This window comes from Pituophis catenifer, unplaced genomic scaffold, assembly GCF_029215685.1.
Source record: "Pituophis catenifer annectens isolate HBS135680 unplaced genomic scaffold, rPitCat1.0.hap2 SCAF_1, whole genome shotgun sequence".
In the NCBI taxonomy this organism is placed as follows: Eukaryota; Metazoa; Chordata; class Lepidosauria; order Squamata; family Colubridae; genus Pituophis; species Pituophis catenifer.
This window is the reverse complement of record NW_027256881.1, coordinates 260,665,028-260,685,530: the sequence shown is the minus strand read 5'-3', so window position 1 is coordinate 260,685,530 and position 20,503 is coordinate 260,665,028. Positions and strand designations below refer to the sequence as shown.

The 20,503-nt window shown below is 40.8% G+C and overlaps 1 protein-coding gene across 2 annotated transcripts in view; it reads left to right on the top strand.

The window, feature by feature from the left end:
- METTL15 (methyltransferase 15, mitochondrial 12S rRNA N4-cytidine) overlaps positions 1-20,503 on the top strand; it is a 74,117-nt gene that overhangs the window by 26,977 nt on the left and 26,637 nt on the right. For both annotated transcript variants that reach the window (XM_070957531.1, XM_070957532.1), the window contains exon 3: positions 17,554-17,690. In XM_070957531.1, coding sequence (XP_070813632.1) covers positions 17,554-17,690 — 137 coding nt within the window. The remainder of the gene's footprint in view (positions 1-17,553; positions 17,691-20,503) is intronic.

Here is a 20,503-nt window from a genome sequence, read left to right as displayed (position 1 = left end):
TAAAGTTGACTTGTTTGATCAGGATTAAAATAAAATATTTTTTTATAAAATTCTGGAAGTGTCCTTTATAGTTATTTTGCCAAGATTTGAATAGATATGACAATGAGTTTTGGATTTTTGAACAGATAAGAGGGTGTTATGAGAAGAAGTAAACCATGTATGTATTAATTATTTCATTAAGTGGTGGAGAGCTATTAATATGTTATTCAACCAATATAGATAATGAGGTTACAGTACCTATTTCCTTTTACTTTCTACTCAATGAAGTTAGGGTACCATGTTGTTGAATAGACTTTTATCTACTTTAAAAAATTGTGTTCATTGACCATATAAAAATATATTTCAGGATTAGATAAATTTGTTGTTCTAGAAACGGCTAGTACATGTAAAGTATGTAAAAAGTAAAAAGTTGAGGCTGTATGTTATTATTTTATTCTAACTTGTGATTTAAATCTTTTCTTTAAAAATGAAATTTTAATATGAAATTATATTCATATAACTGATGTGATGTTATTCTAAAGAACAGATTTACGACCCAGAATTATTTGCTTTGGCCTATTCTCTTTAAATTAATTTTATCATTCAGTACACAGATTATTATTTGCAATCGTGATCTACAGTAATTCTTCTATGACATGTTGTTTGAGTGTGAGATTTTTCTTACAATAGTTTTATATATGTTAAACTCAGATGAGCTGTAAATTGAGTCCAGAGTTGAACTTGAGTTTACAGGAAAAAGACTCCATATATGTCCCAGATGAAAAATGATACTGCTTCCATTTATTTGCTTTGTATAGATTGCAGTTAACAATTGTTAAATGACATTGGGATGAAATAAGCTTCTCTGTCAAAGTTTGAAAATAATCTACTGAAACAATTTGTAGAATAAGAATAAGACTACATGCACTTTTCATCAAGAAGGCCCGTTTATATTGTCCTTTAATAAATGGATTGTTGTGGCAATGTTATTAATTAATCATATTTTGATTCTGTTTGCTGCACTCTTTATACATATTTCAAATAATTACCTTGTATTAATTTGAAATTTGAGAAATTAATAAAAAAGTGTCTTCCAATTTTCTTTTACAGCAATTTGAAACATAATTATTCCAATATCCCAAATGATGTATCATTGCTCCCTTCTTCTAAAACAACCCTTTTCAATCAATAAATCCCAAGTTCATTAGTTCATTTTTGTCCATGTTCAACAAAAGGTCTATAAACAGGTTCCAGTCTTTTATAAAACTAGATATTGTTTCTTCCCTTATCAGGCAGGTCAATTTGGCCATTTCAGCAAGTTCATTGTTTGTTTGTTTTTTTTTAAATTTGATTTATATGCCGCCGTTCTCCGGAGACTCAGGGCGGCTTACAATGCGTTAAGCAATAGCCTTCATACTTTTGTATATTTATACAAAGTCAGCTTATTGCCCCCACAAACTGAGTCCTCATTTAACCTACCTTAGAAAGGATGGAAGGCTGAGTCAACCTTGAGCCTGGTAAGATTCAAACCTGCAGAAATTGCAGGCAGCTGTGTTAATAGGGTGCATTAAACCACTGTACTACCAAGGCCCCATTGTTGATATCTCTGTATTTTTCCATCTCTGTGCATATACTAGTTTTCTGCAATTGCCATATATAAAAACCAAGCATTGTGACTCTTTTCTAATTGAGTATCCATAAGTCCTAGTCAAAAAAGTTCTGTAATTGTGACTTTCAAAGTAAAATTTAGTTAACTCAGCTTGTGTGCTGTCAGTGGTTGGTCTTCAGTATCATCTGGATATATTTTTGCTAGTGCTCATTGTTGCTGGTTTTTTGCATTTTACATACTTTTCCAGTATAGAGTTACTTTAGATGTAATGAAGATTAAGCCTTTTAATGAAATAGCTTGTTTAAGATTTGGCCAGCACCAGAGAAGAGTTGATATCTATCTTTTGCTTAAGCTGGCACTTTGTAAATATGCTCATTTCTTTATTTTAGCAGTAGCATGCCCACGGAGCAAAAGCTTATGGGAAAACAATCAGAACAAGGGTATGCCATCTCTCCATTATCCATCTCCCTGTTGTACTTGCTACACACTCAGGGGATAATAAGAGTGTCAGTTCTTATAAGAGCACCTGCAGGATCCTTGTACCAGCTGCCACTTCTGTTAGCCCCCTGAGCCTGCATGCAATTATGAATGAGCACAACACAGGAATTCATAGGCATGAGAGATATGAATTACTGTTTACTCTGCTCTTTCTACCATATAATTTTGCTTCTACACAAGCCAATTCAAGCAGAATAAGGGGAGGGAGAAGAGGAATATGTTTGGCAGTTGGCAGGATACACAAAGAGGAGCAAAATGATTCCTGAGCTGGTATGGTGGCATGGTTTTAAATGTGACTATAATTTACTTTTAAATGACATCTACAATCTTAATTGTCAAATGCTGTCTTGAAGCCTAGGTTTGCAGGTTAAAAAAAAGGAGACACTTTTGAAACAGATTTGTATCTATTAAAAGGAATTTGGGATTAAAAAGGAAGGCTTTTTATGGATTAACGGTTGCAGTACTTTCTTTTCCTTGCTCTTTATGGGCAATCCAGATATATCCTGAGCTAATTAAAAAGGATTTCTGAGGGTTCCTTTGGTAAAGTTCTAACCAATATGGATAAAAAGCAACATTGTAAAATGAGATAAGACAGCTCCTCTACTTTCTCGTAACAGCTAAAGTCATGTAAAAAACAAGTACACTGTACATAAAGTTCTTCCTTTTTAACATAAGTGGACATGTCAAATCTTTTATTTTCTTTCATATAATATATAAAGATAAAGGTGATGTAATTAACAAAAACTATGAAAACATGACTTTGCAACTGTTTAACACAAACAGCTGTGCAAGTTTTGAGCTGGTTTTTTTTCCCATGCAGAGCCCATGTCAAATAACCCCACTGCATTTTGATCCAATGACGGAATTAGATCCAGAATTTGACTTGGCCATTCCAGCACCCTTATTTTTTTTTTTTTCCCCCAACCATTCCTTGGTAGATTTACTGGAATGTTTAGTGTCATTCTCATGTAGCCAGCTTCGGGCTTCAATCTTCTGACAGATTCTCACATCCACAACCATCCTTTGACGTTATGAAGAATTCATAGTAGATTTTATAATAGTGAACTGCCTAGGCTCTGATGCAACAAAGCAGCCACAAATCATCACATTTTTACCATTATGCTTTATAGCTGGTATTAGGTTCTTCTGATGAAATGGTGTCCTTAGTGTTTTTGTACCTGTTTTCCATTACAATTGTCAAATAATTATATTTGCTTTGCCTGTCCTGAGTACATAGATCCAGAACGCCTAGTCTTTGTCTAAGTGTTCATGACCAAACTTTGCTCTAATGATTTTTATGGAAAGCAAAAGTTCTTGACATACTTACTACCCAACCCATTTAGATGTAATTTGGGCTTCTTCTAATGTTAGACTCATGCACTCAGTAGTGGCGAGAGCTATCTGTAGGTCACTTGATGAAATTTTGGGGTTCAATCACTTCTTTCTGCATCTTACGTTTTCTTCCCAAGCTGAACTGGCCTGGGCAAATTGGCAGTTGTTTGAAATATCTGTTTGTAGATGATCTTCTGGATGATGAATCGATTGATGCCTGACTGTTCGGTGAGCTTTCTAAATCCTTCTCAGACTCATAGGCATGTATAACAGGCCTCATAGAGCTCTTTCAATCTAGGCAATGTAGTGCCACACATTTCAACAACAAAGGAAATCAAATGAAATATCTAATGTTTAAATAAGACAAATTCGTCCCATTTCATCTCTATTGATATTTTAATCATTTGCACCTGATCTAGTGCATCTGATTCTAATTTTAGGTAATTGAGGTAATAAATGTAGGAGTATAATTACTTTTTCATCATGCAAAATTTGTATTTATTTAAATTATATACTCCTTTTATCAATTGTATGGAAATCAAGATCAAATATAGAAAAATTAAAAATTTCAATGTACTCACCTTTTCATATGATCCATCCATAGTATCATCTTAATTTAGACTTTAGTTTGACCATCATTGTTCAGAGATGTTCATACTTAGAAAATATTTCACAGATATTAACATTTCAGTTATATCTCCCAGATCAGAATAGTGGTTCAAATCAAATGTATATTCTGCATTATTTATTGGATCTGCAACCGTGGGAGAGGTCCATCATTGTTATAAGTATTATGAACTATCAACCCTTTAAGATAGTCTAAACCAAGAAATCAGAGTTATGAAAACTAAGACTACTTTTATTATAAGGTTATAATAAGATAACCTTGCAAGTCTGAATATGCCTGTCCTTCCCTACCTTTATGCAAAAGAGAATAAAATGTAGATGCTTTCTCAAACTACATTCCTGCTTTAGACTCGGACTTCTTTTATCTGCTCATTTTCTTGATTTCAACTGTTTTTCCAGTTCCTCAAGATTATTCTTTTACCCCATTACATAAACTCTTGAACCCCTTTTTTGCAAGCAAATACCAAACTGGATATTAGTATCATTAGCTTGGGGACTCTCAAGATCATTTCCATAGTTCAGGGACTGTTAGGCAGCCAGATGTCTGATACACTATCTCTAGTCCTAAAATACTCCAAATATGTAAGAGCTGCTTTTTCATTGGTAAAGAAATATCATTAAGGAATGTTATTTTGATAGATCCAAGTCATACGTATCTCCAATCATTTCCCCTGGCTTATTGTATTATAAGGTTCTCAGCTGAGAAAAGCTGAAATTACACAGGAGCAGCCCCATAAATTCTTCCCAAAAATAGGATTGGAGCCTGGGGATTAGATTGTTGAATATATTGGAAAATGTTGGTTGAGGTGCCAAGTACCGACCATAAAAATGGTTGTTAAGCCACCATTTTATACACACACACACACACACACACACACACACACAGTAATGATATAGATGTACATATACTGACAGCATATGTAAAAATTGCACACCAACTTATATGTATTTATGTTTGTTATTTTTTTCTGATAGTTTTTGTATATGTTTTTAAAAATAAGATATTTTTTTCCAACAAAAGGAATTTTTGACTCTGAAGGACAGATTTTTGAACAGTGAAAGTCAATAACAGACAAAGTATTTGCACAGTTGATATAGAATGATTCATTCTTGTAACACCAATGCTATAAAATGGAGAGAAAATGAAATATTAGCAATGAATTTATTAAATTTCTTTTATATTTATAGTCTTTCTCTTCCTAGGGTGTCTGTCATTACGTAAACCTGTGGAGTAGGTATATATATATATATATATAAAACGAGTTCTTTGTTGAGAACTATGTAACATTGTCTGGCAGCATAATACTTGTTCATTCTGCTTTCCTGTATGCTGGGATATGGACCATGTTGATAGTTCTGCATTTTTTATTGGCTTATCTTACTATTGATCTTGACATTTTCTGATCTGTTAGATGTAAAAGATAAAGTCAGAGCAAATAAGCAATAGGACAATCCAGATAAAATTCAAGAAAAGTTTCAAAAGATCTTGGAGTAGATAACATTTGTTACATATGATGTTGTATGATATTAATGTGTCATATTAATAAGACTTCTCGGCTCATCTATGCTTCTGATATTCAAATGCCTGCAAGAGGGAAAACCATATCTTTAGAGTTTTCCAAACAACAGGAAGAGTTAGTGCCATCCAAATATTGGGCAGGGTGGTGGTGGTGGTGACTGTTGTAGTTGTGGTGGAGGAAGAGGGGTAGTGTTACACAGTACAGTTGCAACAACAAATAAGTAATGTCTTTTAGGTCCCACAAGATGACATTACTTAAATGATCGGATGCAGAATACATCTACTCAATCAGATCTTAACAAATGGCCAAAAGTAATCAGTCACAGGTGATGCTGCAACTAACCAGGGTCTGAGCTCTCAAGGATTTTATATGCAGTAACCACCACCTGGAATTGTATTTAAAAACCCAATGTAATTCCTGCTGCTTGTGAAGTAAGATTCAATTTCCATGGAAAGTACGTAAGTTTTAAGTATACTGTACTTAATTTTGAGGGTGGAATGATGCCATGAGGTCTGCTTTTGAAGGCAAAAGATAGGATATTAAAATTAAAACATAATTCTGACTACAGTGTATTAGGAAGAGTTCAGGTTTAGAAAGGTAAACCTTTATCTATTTTGTAATATTGATAGCTTGTCCCAATTCAAATAATTCTGGACAAGGTGGAATAAACCAAGGTATTAAAAAAAATACAATACTTCAAAGGCAACAGTCCTTCCAAGGGCCAAATGCCTCCTAAAACAATGTTGCTTTGGCTTGCTTTCATGATACTTACATAAGAGGGTCCATCCGTACTCACTGAGAGAGTATTGCATAAAATACAAACTATCATTAAAAGCTTGTTACCAGGCCCTTGTTCCATGAACCTCATAGGCAGAATATTAAATGCCAAAACAATTTGGCCCACATTATTTGAGTTATCTCTATGTTTAGTAAGTTACAGATACGTTTGTAGAAATTTGTAGTCAAATGCCTTACATTTTGTTAGCTGGAAAAACCAATTCCTAGGAAGGCAATAGATATAGGCTACCTAGACCAATTAAAAAATTACCTCACAAAATAGCTGCCTTGGTAATGAGGGGAATTGCTTATGAAATACAGATTTACTAGCAAGCAAACTGATTAATATGCAAGCCATCATATTCTTTAGCCCTGAATTTGAAGATATTTCCATAAGCATCTTGGGGAGAAGGAGGAATATCAAGTGATAAAACATGTATTGTGAGGCTGCAAGAATGTAATATCATTTTTAAAAAGCCAGTTGAGCAAAGAGAACAGCACTGAAAAAGTCGCAAAGATCATAATTGTACCTGTTATCATCACTTTAGAGAACCTAAGGCTAGCCTGTTTGTCCTAAAGCTTGACAGATGAAAGCTAGCTAAGTCCTTGTTGCAGATATATTTGAAGAGAAACATGAAAATCAATTTTGAATTACAAATTTGAAATAAAAATGAAAAAAATGATCTAGTATGAATTTATATTAGAAGTACTATAAAACAAAACTTTTGGGAGACAAAAATTGTTCAGAGATGGAAAAATAGAATGCAGAAGTTATTTAAAAATCATACATTTTTAAATACAATGTATTTCTATAAAATGAAGTGGTCTTCAGACGTGCTTTGTCATGTCATGATGAAAAGTTTCTTTCAAATCAATGATTTGACAGTTTCATGGAGATGTCCATATCGTCTATACACTATAGGAGCGGCTTTCAATTGTCTTATTTGGAAACAAGGGGAGCTTCTCATCTAGACTATCACCTTTCTAGTGATATCCAGTCCAAGTCCAATCCTACTTAGCTTTTTGAAACCAATATAAGTGGACTAACTGCTACCATCTACTTTCAATACTGTAGCTATGTTTTCTTGAAGCTGGATAATTAAGACAAAAATCCATAGGCCTATCCTAAATTAGAGGAATAAGGGATTGCAAAGTATTATTTATTTTTCTATAGACATAATGAGAAACTAAAATGTACAGTCACACACTAATTATAACATTCCTTTGAGAAGATGAAAGGATATCATAACTATAGAACTGTGACTCATTGCAGGAAATGTTCGTATAATAATCTGTTCTAGAATTTATGGGACCATGGGAATAAAATGTCATTTAGTTGTACAGGCTTTAAAAGGCGGAAAAATAAATTCTAAGTACAATGGAAATAAAAAATTGATATCTTGTTTTTGTGTTGAATATGACTTGTAATTAGTATGTTGTGCAGAGGTACATTATTTAAACTAGTATGTTGGCATACAGTTCTACATATTACAATACTTAAACTGTATTTTGACATACAGTTCTACCTATATTCCATTAATTTTAACTGAATGTAGTGGTTCTTTCCTACCAGGAAACTGAGTATATTATTCTTGACTTAAATTCCCAAACATCTAAATATATCCCAAACATCTAAATATATACATCACTTATGCTGAACTTACCTTTCATTGATCATGCTAGTATTATCAATGAAAGTACAGCCTACATTCTCTTTTCCTACACACCTGGTGAATGAATGAATGTGTGCAACAACTGATTTTATAAATTAGTTCAATTGCCAGGGCTCCCAGAGGTAATTTATGAAAGTTGAATGAAAAGTAATGCCTCCAGTGCCACCAAAAGAAAGGCAAGAGCTGATGCAGTAGAACCTCTCATATGTTCTTTAGCATCTGCTGTTCCACTTAAATTGACAGGAGGTTGCAGTGTGAAAAGGTTTGTGTTACTGCAGTGACTACACGTTGGCATGATTTAAGCAATACATTTTGTTTGAATATTTGACTACTGAAGAAGTCTCTTCAGCTAAAATTCACCACCGAAGTGCATATGCATATGGTGATAAATATATTGACATGAATAATGTTCATCTTTGGACCAAAAATATATATATAAAGATGGTGAATTGGGAAGCACTGATTTGTGTAGGCAACCTCTGACAGCAACTGATGAGTTTCACATAAGAAAGGTTGATGAACAAATTAAAGACTATTGACAGATCACTCCAATGGAAATTGCTGTCAAGCTTGCTATTTCACAGGAGCATGTGGGTCATATTGATGTTCTTCAATATCAGAAGGCTTGTGCAAGATAGGTTCTTTGCACACTGACAATAGAGATGAAAGCTTCAAGAAGTGATAGTTGCTAGCAGTTGTCATACTATGAGAATGAAGGTAGAGAATTTCTTCACAACATGATAACAGTCAATGAAATATGGGCTCGCTCCATTATTTTTCACCTGAAAAAACAAATAAAAACAAAATCCAGGCTTTCCCAGTTATGGATTTTGGGGGATGTAGGTGGTATTTTTTGCTTGGATTTCCTTGAAACCTGTCACCATTATTAACTCATAGCATTACATTGCAACACTCAAAACTTTGAAAAAGTGATTAAGCAAGTTTGGAAGCACAAGAAAGATTTTTTGCTGCAACAATGCCCACCCTTCATGAGCTTTTCAAGGCAGTTATTAAACTAGATATCACTATCTTTACCCCATTCACATATTAGTCCAGCCATGCAACCTCTGATTTTCCCAAAATGGAAAGAACAACTTTGTGGGCATTTGTTTGAATCAAACAGGTGGAAGGTCAGGATCTGATTGAAGAGACACAATGTGGTGTTCTTTTCTGTTGATTTTAAGAAGCTTGTCCATCATTGGGAAAAGTGTGTGGCAAATGGTGATGAAAAAAAACCCAGCTAACCATGTCATGGTTTTTTTCCCCCATTTCATTTATTAAAATAACCCCATTTAAACTAAAGTTATGGAGTCAAGACAATTTTCATTCAATTCTTTTAGCCCCAAACCCTGCCAGCTTAGATACACTGGAGCTTCGACACAGACAACTTGCAATGTCACATGACAGCCTATTTCACTGGCTGACAATTCATAAAGATCCTTCTAAAAAATGGATCTTGTTTCCTAATTTTGTTAGCCTTGCAGGGCTTGACGAGCATCAATAATAAGCTGACAGATCTGTAGTTTCTTCCTGCTTTTGAAGAATATTTTACCTTTGTTTTGCTTCAATATTTTTAGTGACTGACTTTTTTTAGAGAAAAAAAGCAAAAAAATGTTTGCATAATCTGCTTGCATAATTCCCCCCTTCATTTTTATCATTTGACAAGTCCTATATTTAAATTTATTGATTTATATATTACTCTTAACCTAAACATGGCAAATTGTGTTGCAACAAAATGAAAAATACAACAATAAACAATTAAAATAATTGAGCTACTTACAGCAGTCAAAAGCAAACATGCCAGGGGGTAAAAAGCCTAGTGAATCAATATCAATTCAGGAATTTTTCCAATAATCTTTTTTTAAGAAGAACAATTATACAGTATGTGCTTGCTGAACTTCTACAGGTAGAGAATTTCATTGCAGAGATTCTGTCACTGAAATAGTGCTCAGTCAGGTAATTCCACAATCATCACCAGTTTGCGCATATAGTAAAAAAGAAAAGGTTCATATTTGCTGAAGTTCCAAATTTCAAGCTCCAAATTTAGAGACCTGTAAGTCATAATTAATAAATTGGAATACTGTGCCAATTAATGGGCAGCCAGTGGTTAAAAATGAAGTCATCCTGGTTTAGATTTTAAAATATAATAGTCTGAAGTCTTAGAAGTATTTTTAAGACAGTTCAAAGTCCTTTCAGTAATTGTAAAAGAATGAGAGCTAAGGTATGAATCACTGTGGTCCAGGAAAGTTCTAGGGAAGCGGGGAAGACAGCGGTCAGGAAAGGGTTATCTGCTGCAATCCAGCGAAGATCGGGTCAGGAAAGTTGATAAGCTCCTCCTCCTGTCGCTTGCCAGCTTTCTGACTCGATCTGTGCTGGATCGAACGCACTTAGCCCCTCTCCGGTATCACAGTCTCCCTTTTTTCGATTTAATTGGCTTAAAAACAAAATTTCTTTAAATTACTGAGGTGCGCAGTGAGAAGGGCTCCTTCGGTCCAACTCCGCTGCGACCGCTTGCGGTCTTGGGGGGATTGAGACCCCCTGGCTGGGTCTCTCCCACTCGGCGTGAACGGTTAACGCCCGAAACCGCCGTTGGGAACCTCCTTTTGAAGTTGAGGTTCCCTCTGTATTACGGGCGGCTGCTCTTTGAATTTCCGGCGAGCGATTACTTCTTCGCCGAAGGCACCTCTTCAAACTGCTTAAACCTCCAGCAGCCGCCTCGCTTACGAGATCGGAGCCCACAATGCCCTGTTTGCGCGCTCACTAACGCTTGCGCTTCCCGCTGAGGCTTTCGCAACGCCGGATCGGCTGGTTCATCGCTGGACAGAAGCGGTATTGTATGAGGCTTTCCATTAAGCCTGTCTTTAATTGGGACACGGTTCTTTCCTAACGGGCGGCTAGAGCAAGGGCTCCTTATTAGCGGCCACCATTTTCTTGCCTCTAGGCCACCACTGAACGCCTGGGCTTGATCGGCCGCCATTTTGGATTCTCCTCGTGGCAGTTGGGGCCTTACCTTCAACATGGCATCGCGCCCCTCTAAGGCAGCTAAGCGCCACTCCCCTGAGGATCCGGCTCCTGGCCCTTCTTCAGCGGAGCCTACAAAAAAATCAAGGAAGGCTCAGGCCTCCAAGGAGGAGAAAAAGGCCGCAGCGAAGGCTAAGGAGGAGCTTCGCCTTCACCAGGCAATAGAACGCTCCATACAGAAGGCTATTAGAGATGCCTCCATTAGAGAGGCCCCAGTCCAACGGGGTGATGGCCACTGTAACTCCTTTGGCCCCCCAGGATTCTGCAGCCTCTCCTCCTGATCCGGCAGGTGCCCAAAATCTGGATTCTCGTCCCTTATCCCCAGATGGGGGGCAATTGTCAGCCCCTCCTCAGAAGGAAATTTGTGAGGTTCTTTTTGGCTCCCAGTCGGATACCCCTTCTCATGGCCAAGCCCATACCCTCTCTGCACCTTCGGGTGCTGCACCCACTAATTTGGGGAACATGGCATCTCCAGGGCCTGCTGTCACCCCTGAACTCATGGCCTACATTCAATCTGCCATTCAGAAAGGGGTTCAAGCGGAATTACAGCGCGGAACATCCTCCTGGGTGGCTGAATCTGCTGGTTCTCTCCTTCACCAAGAGGGTTCTCTTTTAGAAGAGGGCCAGGATCCTCCAGCAGTAGTGACCGATTCAGGGGTTCCATCAGAACATCCATCCTATCAAGAAGAGGATGCTAGGGAAAGAGACCTTTCCAAGGACGAGGACTTGGCTCCTGATCAGCCATCCTTTATAGGCTTGTTTAAACCTCACCTGTTCAGGTCCCTGTTGCACAAAGCCAAGTTAACTACCCGCCTGGGCAACCCCCAGGTTCCCCCTCTCTCTAGCGGGGATAATCAGGGTTCCCTTCCCCTTTTTGAGGTTCCTGAAATAGAGGTGGAGGAGATCCCAGGCCCGAAACTTTTCAGAGAGGTTCTTAAGAAGCAATGGTCTGCGCCTGCTTCAGGGCCTAACCCTAATCAGCTCGACCGAAGGTTTTACAATGTGGCCCCAGAGTTGGCCTCCCTTCTGCAAATTCCAACTGTGGATCCTCCGGTAGCAGCCCTTCCGGCTCCTTCCAATGCTACTGGCCCTCCGGAGGACAACCTTCGTCCGGAGGATAAGCGCCTGGAACAGGCACTGGTTAAATCCCACTTAGCATCAGGCTGGGCGGCTAAATCCGCCATAGCCTCGTCATTTTTTAACAGGGCCTGCATTTTGTGGGTCCGCCAGCTGCAGGACAGGCTTCCAGTTACAGATTCCAGGACCCACCAGGATCTTAACAAAATCTTAGCGGCCCTGGAATTTTCTGCCGACGCGACGCTTAATGCGTCCCGTTTCTCGGCTAAGGCAATTGGCTCATCCGTAACCGCTCGGAGGTTGCTCTGGCTCCGGAATTGGCAGGCAGACGCTAAATCAAAGTGGCGTCTCGCTTCTTCGGCATTTGAGGGCCCCTCTCTTTTCGGAGCCCCATTAGAACCCCTCTTAATTGAAACAAAGGACAAAAAACGTATCCTTCCACCTGTTTCCAGGCGTTCTGAGTATCGCTCCTCTCCGGCTAACCTTCGCTCCTTTCGCAATTCAGAATTCCCCTATTCGGGGGGCCGGTTTCCCAGGGCCACTTACCCCCGTTCCAGGCCTCCGGATCATCAGGGATTCCAGAATCAAAGGGGATTCTCCAGACGTCCTTCCCGAGGGGGCCGCGGACGTCCCTTCCGCAGGTCCAGATAACTCCCCTCCCATTGGGGGCCGCCTGGCTCTCTTTGCCAGCCAGTGGGAGACTACTTCGTCCGATGCTTGGGTCCGGGAGACGGTTAGGTGGGGCCTCTCCCTCGAATTTCTCTCCACTCCTCCCGACAGGTTTCTACGGTGCCCCCTTTCTCGGGATCGTCAGAAACGGCTCCTGCTGGCCTCGGCCATCAAACATCTCCTTGACATTCGGGCCATCGAGCCGGTGCCGCAGGAGCAGCAGGGGCAGGGCTTTTATTCCCGCCTGTTCCTCGTTCAGAAATCCTCGGGGGGTTGGAGGGCCATTCTAGACCTCAAAGCTTTGAACCGCTGGGTCCCCTACCGGCGGTTCAAAATGCAGTCCCTCTCCTCCATATTAGAGAGCATCAGGATAGGGGACTTTCTCACCTCGGTGGACCTTACTGAGGCCTACCTTCATGTCCCCATTCATCCGGCGTACGCCAAATTCCTTCGGTTTTGTCATGCGGGCCGTCACTACCAATACCGCGCCCTCCCATTCGGCTTATCCTCGGCTCCCCGAGTTTTTACTAAATTAATGGCCGCTATTGCGGCACACCTCCGGGCTCTCCCAATTCGGATCCTCTGTTACCTAGACGACCTACTCATTCTCTCGAGCTCGGAGGATAGGGCGCATCAGGACCTGGATTCCACCCTCCGGGTCCTGACGGCTCACGGTTTCTCCATCAATTGGGCCAAGAGCCATCTGGTACCCACGACCCGCATCCAACACCTGGGGACTATCATCGATACGGTCGAGAGCAGGGTCTTTCTTTCCGAGGAACGTCTGTCCAGTCTGTGGTCTCTGGTCAGTTCGGTAGCGCGGGGATCTCCTGTTTCCTTGGCGACCCTTTCCCAACTCCTTGGAAAGATGGTATCGTGTATCGGCATCGTGCCATGGGCCCGTCTCCACTGCAGGCCTCTGCAGTGGTTTCTTCTCCCATATCAGAAGTCCCACCATTCAGCTTCTAACCAAATTGTTCACCTTAACCCCACCGTCCTTCAGTCCTTCCATTGGTGGTCTTCCAGGGCCCTCTTCAAAGGGAGGGAGTTCAGGGAGCCCGACCCTGTCATTCTAACAACGGACGCCAGCCTCCTGGGCTGGGGGGCTCATGTCCACTCCCACATGGCCCAGGGCTCATGGACCTTGGAGGACAAATCACACAACATAAACTGGCTGGAGCTCCGGGCCATTTACCTGGCCCTCAGAGTTTTCACGGACATCGTCAAGGACCGGCACGTGATCGTCCGGACAGACAATGTGGCAGCGAAGGCCAATGTCAATCGCCTGGGAGGGACCCGGTCCCGATCTCTCATGGAAGAGGCGGATCGATTGGGAACCTGGGCGGAGGCCAACCTGCGATCACTGCGAGCAGTCCATATCTCCGGCCTTGTCAACTCCCAGGCCGACTGGCTGAGTCGCTCTCTGTTGGACCACAGCGAGTGGCACCTCGACCCCGTCATGTTCCAGCGGATCACGCGCCGCTTCGGGGATCCAGTAGTGGACCTGTTTGCGACGAGGGACAATCGACAAACAACACGTTTCATCTCCAGGTTTCCGGACCCGATGGCGGAAGCCACAGACGTGCTCTTGTGCAGGTGGCCCAAAGGTCTTCTTTATGCCTTTCCCCCCCTTCCCCTCCTCTCCAGGGTGGTCCGGAAACTTCTGGCGGAGCAGGCGGAGATAATCCTCGTGGCACCTTACTGGCCTCGTCGGCCTTGGTTTGCCGACCTTCAAGCACTCTCGGCTCGGCCTCCATGGCGTCTTCCTCCCGCCGACGTCGTTCTTCATCAGGGGTCGCTCATCCATCCGGACGCCTCTTGGCTGCAACTAACCGCTTGGCGGTTGAGCGCCAGCTCCTGTCGGAGTCTCACCTGCCCCACGACGTGATTGACACCATCTCGGCGGCACGGCGCCCAGCCACAGTACGCATCTACGCGGCTACATGGCGCTCCTTTGCGGAATGGTGCATACCTCAGGGTATCGACCCGAAACAGGCCTCGACTAACCAGGTACTCGTCTTCCTTCAGAAGGGGTTGACAGCCGGCCTCGCGCCAAACACGTTACGCAGGCAAGTAGCCGCTTTATCTTCCATTCTCTGTTTGGGGTCCCGTAACTCTTTGGCTCAACGTCCTCTGATTCGCTTGTTCCTCAAAGGGGCTTCGAATCTTCGGCCTCCTCCCGTACATCGTTACCCCACCTGGGACCTCCCAAAGGTGTTGAACGCCCTTACTAGGGCACCGTTTGAGCCTATTCGCACAGTGTCCCTACGGTTCCTCTCCTATAAGGTATCTTTTTTTGGTTGCTATCACTTCCGCTAGACGGATTTCAGAGTTGGCAGCCCTCTCTGTGAGGGCTGACCTCTGCGTTTTCCACCAGGACAGGGTGGTACTCCGTCTGGACCCAACCTTTCAACCTAAGGTTAATTCCCTGTTTCACAGGTCTCAGGAGTTAATACTTCCCGATTTCTGTCCTCACCCATCCCATCCGAGGGAACGGGTTTGGCACTCCTTGGACGTTCGCCGTGCTCTCCGCATCTACCTTCGGCGAACGTCCTCATTTCGCAGGTCGGAGGCGCTTTTCGTCTCCTTCCAACCGTCCACTCTAGGTCTCAAGGTCTCCTCTCATACGGTGGGTCGTTGGATCCGCGCTACCATTGCCTCTTGCTACGAGGCTTCTTCCACTCCGACCCCCAGGCGTGTCACTGCCCATTCTACCTGCAGTGCCGCCACCTCTGCAGCTTGGGCCACCCAGGCCTCCCTCCTTGACATCTGCCGGGCAGCCACCTGGGCGTCTCCCACTCCCTTTATCCGCCACTATAAGATCGATACTTTCGCTTCGGCGGAGGCGGCATTCGGTCGCCGGGTTCTCCAACAAGTGTGTGCGGACCAGGCCTCTACGTCCCGGGCGGGTCCCTCCCTATAGTTCTCGGGCTTTGGCACGTCCCTTTCCTGACCGCTGTCTTCCCCGCTTCCCTAGAATGGGCGTTGACTTACCTGAACGCCCCTTCTGGGGGCTGGGAAGACAGCGGTCAGCCCCGCCCTTTGTCCGCCGGTTCGTCTCGGCTGGTCCACTTTCTCTTTCCATTAATTTCAGGTGGGCTAGTGCGTCGTCAGGGAAACATCACATTCCTCGTCCGAAAGCTGGCAAGCGACAGGAGGAGGAGCTTATCAACTTTCCTGACCCGATCTTCGCTGGATTGCAGCAGATAACCCTTTCCTGACCGCTGTCTTCCCAGCCCCCAGAAGGGGCGTTCAGGTAAGTCAACGCCCATTCACAGCTGGTACACAAACCTGAGTTGAAAGTAGCACTACTAGACATTCATTGAAAAATCTGGTTTCTAATGTACCCACTCTCCATCTTAAATGCTTACTGCTATAGTATCAGCTCAACCCAATACGATCCTGGATGTCTTCTCAACAGATAGATCCAAGAACTATTCTTCAGTAGCACCCCAATCTTATCAGGATTCAGTCTCATTGTAGGCCCTCATTCATTGCTACTGACAGACTTCAACCTGCATCAATCACTTTTATCTATTGGATATAGAGATTGATATGAGTATCATTATTATACTGATAGCATTTTGCCCCAGGTGAATGAGTAAACTTTTGAAGTCTTAAGTGTTAAAAGAGAGATGAAGTCTAACTTGCAGCATCCTGTAGTCTAAATGTCACACTTGTAATACAGTGTTAGTAGATTTTTCATTTCTTCTGCCCATTATAACTTATTAAACCTTTTAAATCATAAGACCTGTGAAGTAAAAAATGTTCATATATAACAGTGATGGTTAACCTTTCTGGTGCTAAGTCCCCAAAGCGTGCATACGTGCAAATGCACGTGCACGTGCCCGAACCCCCAAAATGCAATGGGAGCACATTCCCCGTGCATGCGCCCTGCCCCCATGTGCATTCCCCATGCATGTGTCCCACCGCCCCTGCGCATGCGCCCCGGCCCCCCGTGCCCCATTTTGGCTACCAGGTTGGTGCAGGCAGCTTTCCAGGCCCAAAACAGGGTGTGGGGGCACAGTGTGAGGCCCCCCCATGCCCTGTTTTGGCCTAGAAAGCCACCTGCACCCTTCTGTGCATACACCCCACCCACCCCGGGCATGCACACGTGCGTTCCGCGCATGCTCCCCACCCCCTGTGCAGAGACCCGAAGACCAGCTGGCCGGCGGGAGGCGCTCGCGCATAAATGGTGAAGCTGAGCTGGGGCAACAGCTGGCGTGCCATTGCCCCAGCCCGGATATATAATATATGAAATGATCACAGAATATCCTGTTGTATTACTGTTATTTATTAAAGCTTTAAAAATGCAGCATACATCATGGAACATTAACATGAGCTTCTACATTCTAGTCTTCTGAATGATTTGATTACATGCTTGTTTCACCAGGCCAGCTCACTTTTAATTATACCAAATGTGTAAATAAATTAGAAAATTTTGAGTTCATTTATGTGACTGTAAAATTTCAAATTTTTGAAGATGTTATCTAGGGGGCTACTTGAAACTCCTTTATATATCTACTTTTTATTATGTAGAAAATGTCTTTCAGGTGGTTTTGGAAGTTAATACAAAATATGAAGCTATATTTAATTGCAAATTTTATTGAGTAATGAAGTTTGCCTATAGGGATCGATGGGGGAGTTGACTGCAACTGAAAGATAAAAAGTTTTTGTTCGTTAATTAGAATAAATAAACAAGTAACTGAAGTGGATGTCAACATTTATATGTTTTTATTCATAAATAACAAGACTTTTTTTCCCTTAACAGCATATTCTTGATATGACCTTTGGAGCAGGAGGTCACACAAAAGCAATTTTACAAAAGGCAAAGGGTATTAAAATATACGCACTCGACAGAGATCCCACAGCTTATGAATTAGCTCAACAACTTTCTGAATCTTATCCGTGAGTATAGTTTTTATTTTTTGTTTGATGGGGGATTATGTACAATTATTCTGTTGTGACCAACAGAAACATTTTTTTATGATGATCTGTCCCTCACTTGATCCTTCAAATCTTGCAATGTTACACATATCAGTACTTTAATTGAGTTCATCCACCTCATTGCTGGTTGTCCCTTTCTCTTTCCTTGCAGTTTTCCCAGTCATTAGATCCTTTTCCAGAGGGTTGGCTCTTTTCATAATACGTTGAAAGTAAGATAAATAAAGCCTGTTGTACCTTGAATGAGAACTCTGGGATGACATGCGTGATAATATATTTGTTTATTTTCTTGGCTGTCCATGGTGTTCTCAGGAGTCTTCTCCAGCACCAAATTTTGAAGTGTTAGTGCGTTTTCTATCCTCCTCCTTCAGTCCAACTTTCATTTCTATGGAGTGTCACAATACCACTGCTTAAATTATTTCAATAACATCTGAACATTTTCAGGGCCTTCTTAGCGGTTCTACTAAGTGCTGATCTATGGTAATTTTTTTTTTTATTTCTTGTTCCTTTACTGTCAGTGATGAACCTAAAGGCAGAAGCTATCCACCACTTTAGTAGTTGTACTGTCAGTTCTAAGGCTGGAGCTTATTGTTTCTATTTTCATTAATTTGATCTTTTTAATTTTAAATTTAGTCCAATTTTTTCACTATGCTCCATGATTTTATTACAAGAGGCTGCAGTTCCTTCACATTTTTGGCTATTACTAGTGTCAAAAGAGCTACTTTTGTATGTTGTATGTATGATAAGTATTTATATATATATCAACACTGATACAGTGTGTGTATATATGCATACATTAATTTATATGATTTTTATGTATAGTTTATCTTACTTTTCTAGTGGTATAATGATGCTCAAAGCTCATGAATATATTAATTTTACATTTAATAAATAGATAAAATGCATTCATATTCACACTTAAAAATGAATGGTATACGAAAATTTGCCCTAGTGAAATAAAGCCTAATTGAAAAGTTGCACTGGTAAAATAAAGGCAACAGAAATGCATAGTTAACAAACTAATTTCTGTGGTCTCCACAAAGCATGGCTATGACCTTTGTTGATTCCAGGATTAGAAATCGATTGCCCTCAGAAGTGGAAATTTGGGAATTCACTATAAAATAAATGAATGGAATGTATGTATGTATGTATGTATGTATGTATGTATGTATGTATGTATGTATTAAACAAATTTATAAGCTGTCCATCTCACCAAAGACAACTCTGAATGATGCACAGTAGATAATGTTCCTCCCTCTTTCCATGTTAGGTTTTTAAAAAAATATTATTCTATTGATTTTAGAGATCTGGTTGTAATATGAATTTTAACATAGAAGAAAAAATAGAATCAATGCTTTATAACTGGTATATTGGTGGTGTGGCCAGTGATAAATTAAATCTAAATTATTAAACATGCGCACACACATACACTCTATTTTCCGTATTTTGGTTTGATAATCATAGTGGTGACTTTTATTTAATCGAATTTCAGTTTTAATTGGGTTGTTTTAAATTCGGGCCAAAATTATTTAATTGTTTTTTAAAATGTTTTTAAATTTTATATGCTATGTTTTATCCTGGCTGTACACCACCCTGAGTCCCGCAGGAGAAGGGCGGTATAGAAATATAATAAATAATAATTTAGGAACCATATAGAATCAATCAGGGTTCCAGTTCTGTCCTGTACAGTGCTTGTTTTGGTACATAGCCTCCTATGTAGCCAAGGCCATTTGTTTTACTTCTTGAAAATGAAAGGCAACCAAAACAAGAATGTAAATCAGAGTGTGTCCGAGTTTCACCCTGGACCTATCAATATATTTCTCTAGCAACACAACTATGCAGTACACTCATGAACCTAACAGCAGAATATTCAAGGACAAGCCTTTATGTTGTTATTTGTTTTACAGATGTGATTGAAACACTTATTATGATCATCAGCTCCTTTGGAATCCACAACTGTACACAAATTAATACCATATATCAATTCTGGACTTTAAGCCCTATTGCTGTTTCTTGTCCTTACATGATAACAGATTATTTTCCATCAGTTTCTCAGCCTTGGTTGTTGAGGGGACTTGTTTTGATAATATCCTTGTCTGATCTCAAAAGTATTACCTCTAATCTTGATGGCATCAAGACTAACATCACTTTCCCTCTTTAATTTCCCTTTATCTTAAAAGTTTGGAGATACAGCAAAGTTCTCTTCATTCTTCTTAGTCAAATAAAACTAGGAGGGCCTGTATTTCTCCCTCTTTCCTTCTATTTTGTCAGCTGGAGATTATTGTTTCCTTAGATGTTCTACTCTTCCTCCCTTTTGCTTTGAAGGATTACGTATATCCATTTCTAACTTCCATTTCTGCTATTTCTACTCCTCACACCCAACAACAAACCTATTAGGAAGACACTAGATTTCCATGTCCTTAATTTTTTTTTCAACTGATCTCCCAGTACAGGATTCTCTTCTTCAACTTCAGGTAAAGTGGTTTTCAGTTTCTCAGTTGTACAATTTCCTGTCTTCCTCTTTCCAATCCAGTCTATCTCCACCTCAAAATCATGCATCCAACAGTAGGACTGATTCCATCAGGAATGACCTTTTGGAACAGTATTTCTCAACTTTGGCATTGTTCAACTTTGTGATTTAAAGTCAGTTTGGAAATTTTCGGAATTGAAAACCATCATTTTAATTTTATTATTAATTTTTATTTTAATTTTTATTATTTTAACAGTTACAATCAGGTATTAACCTTTACTGCATCAAGAGACAACTTTTTCATTTC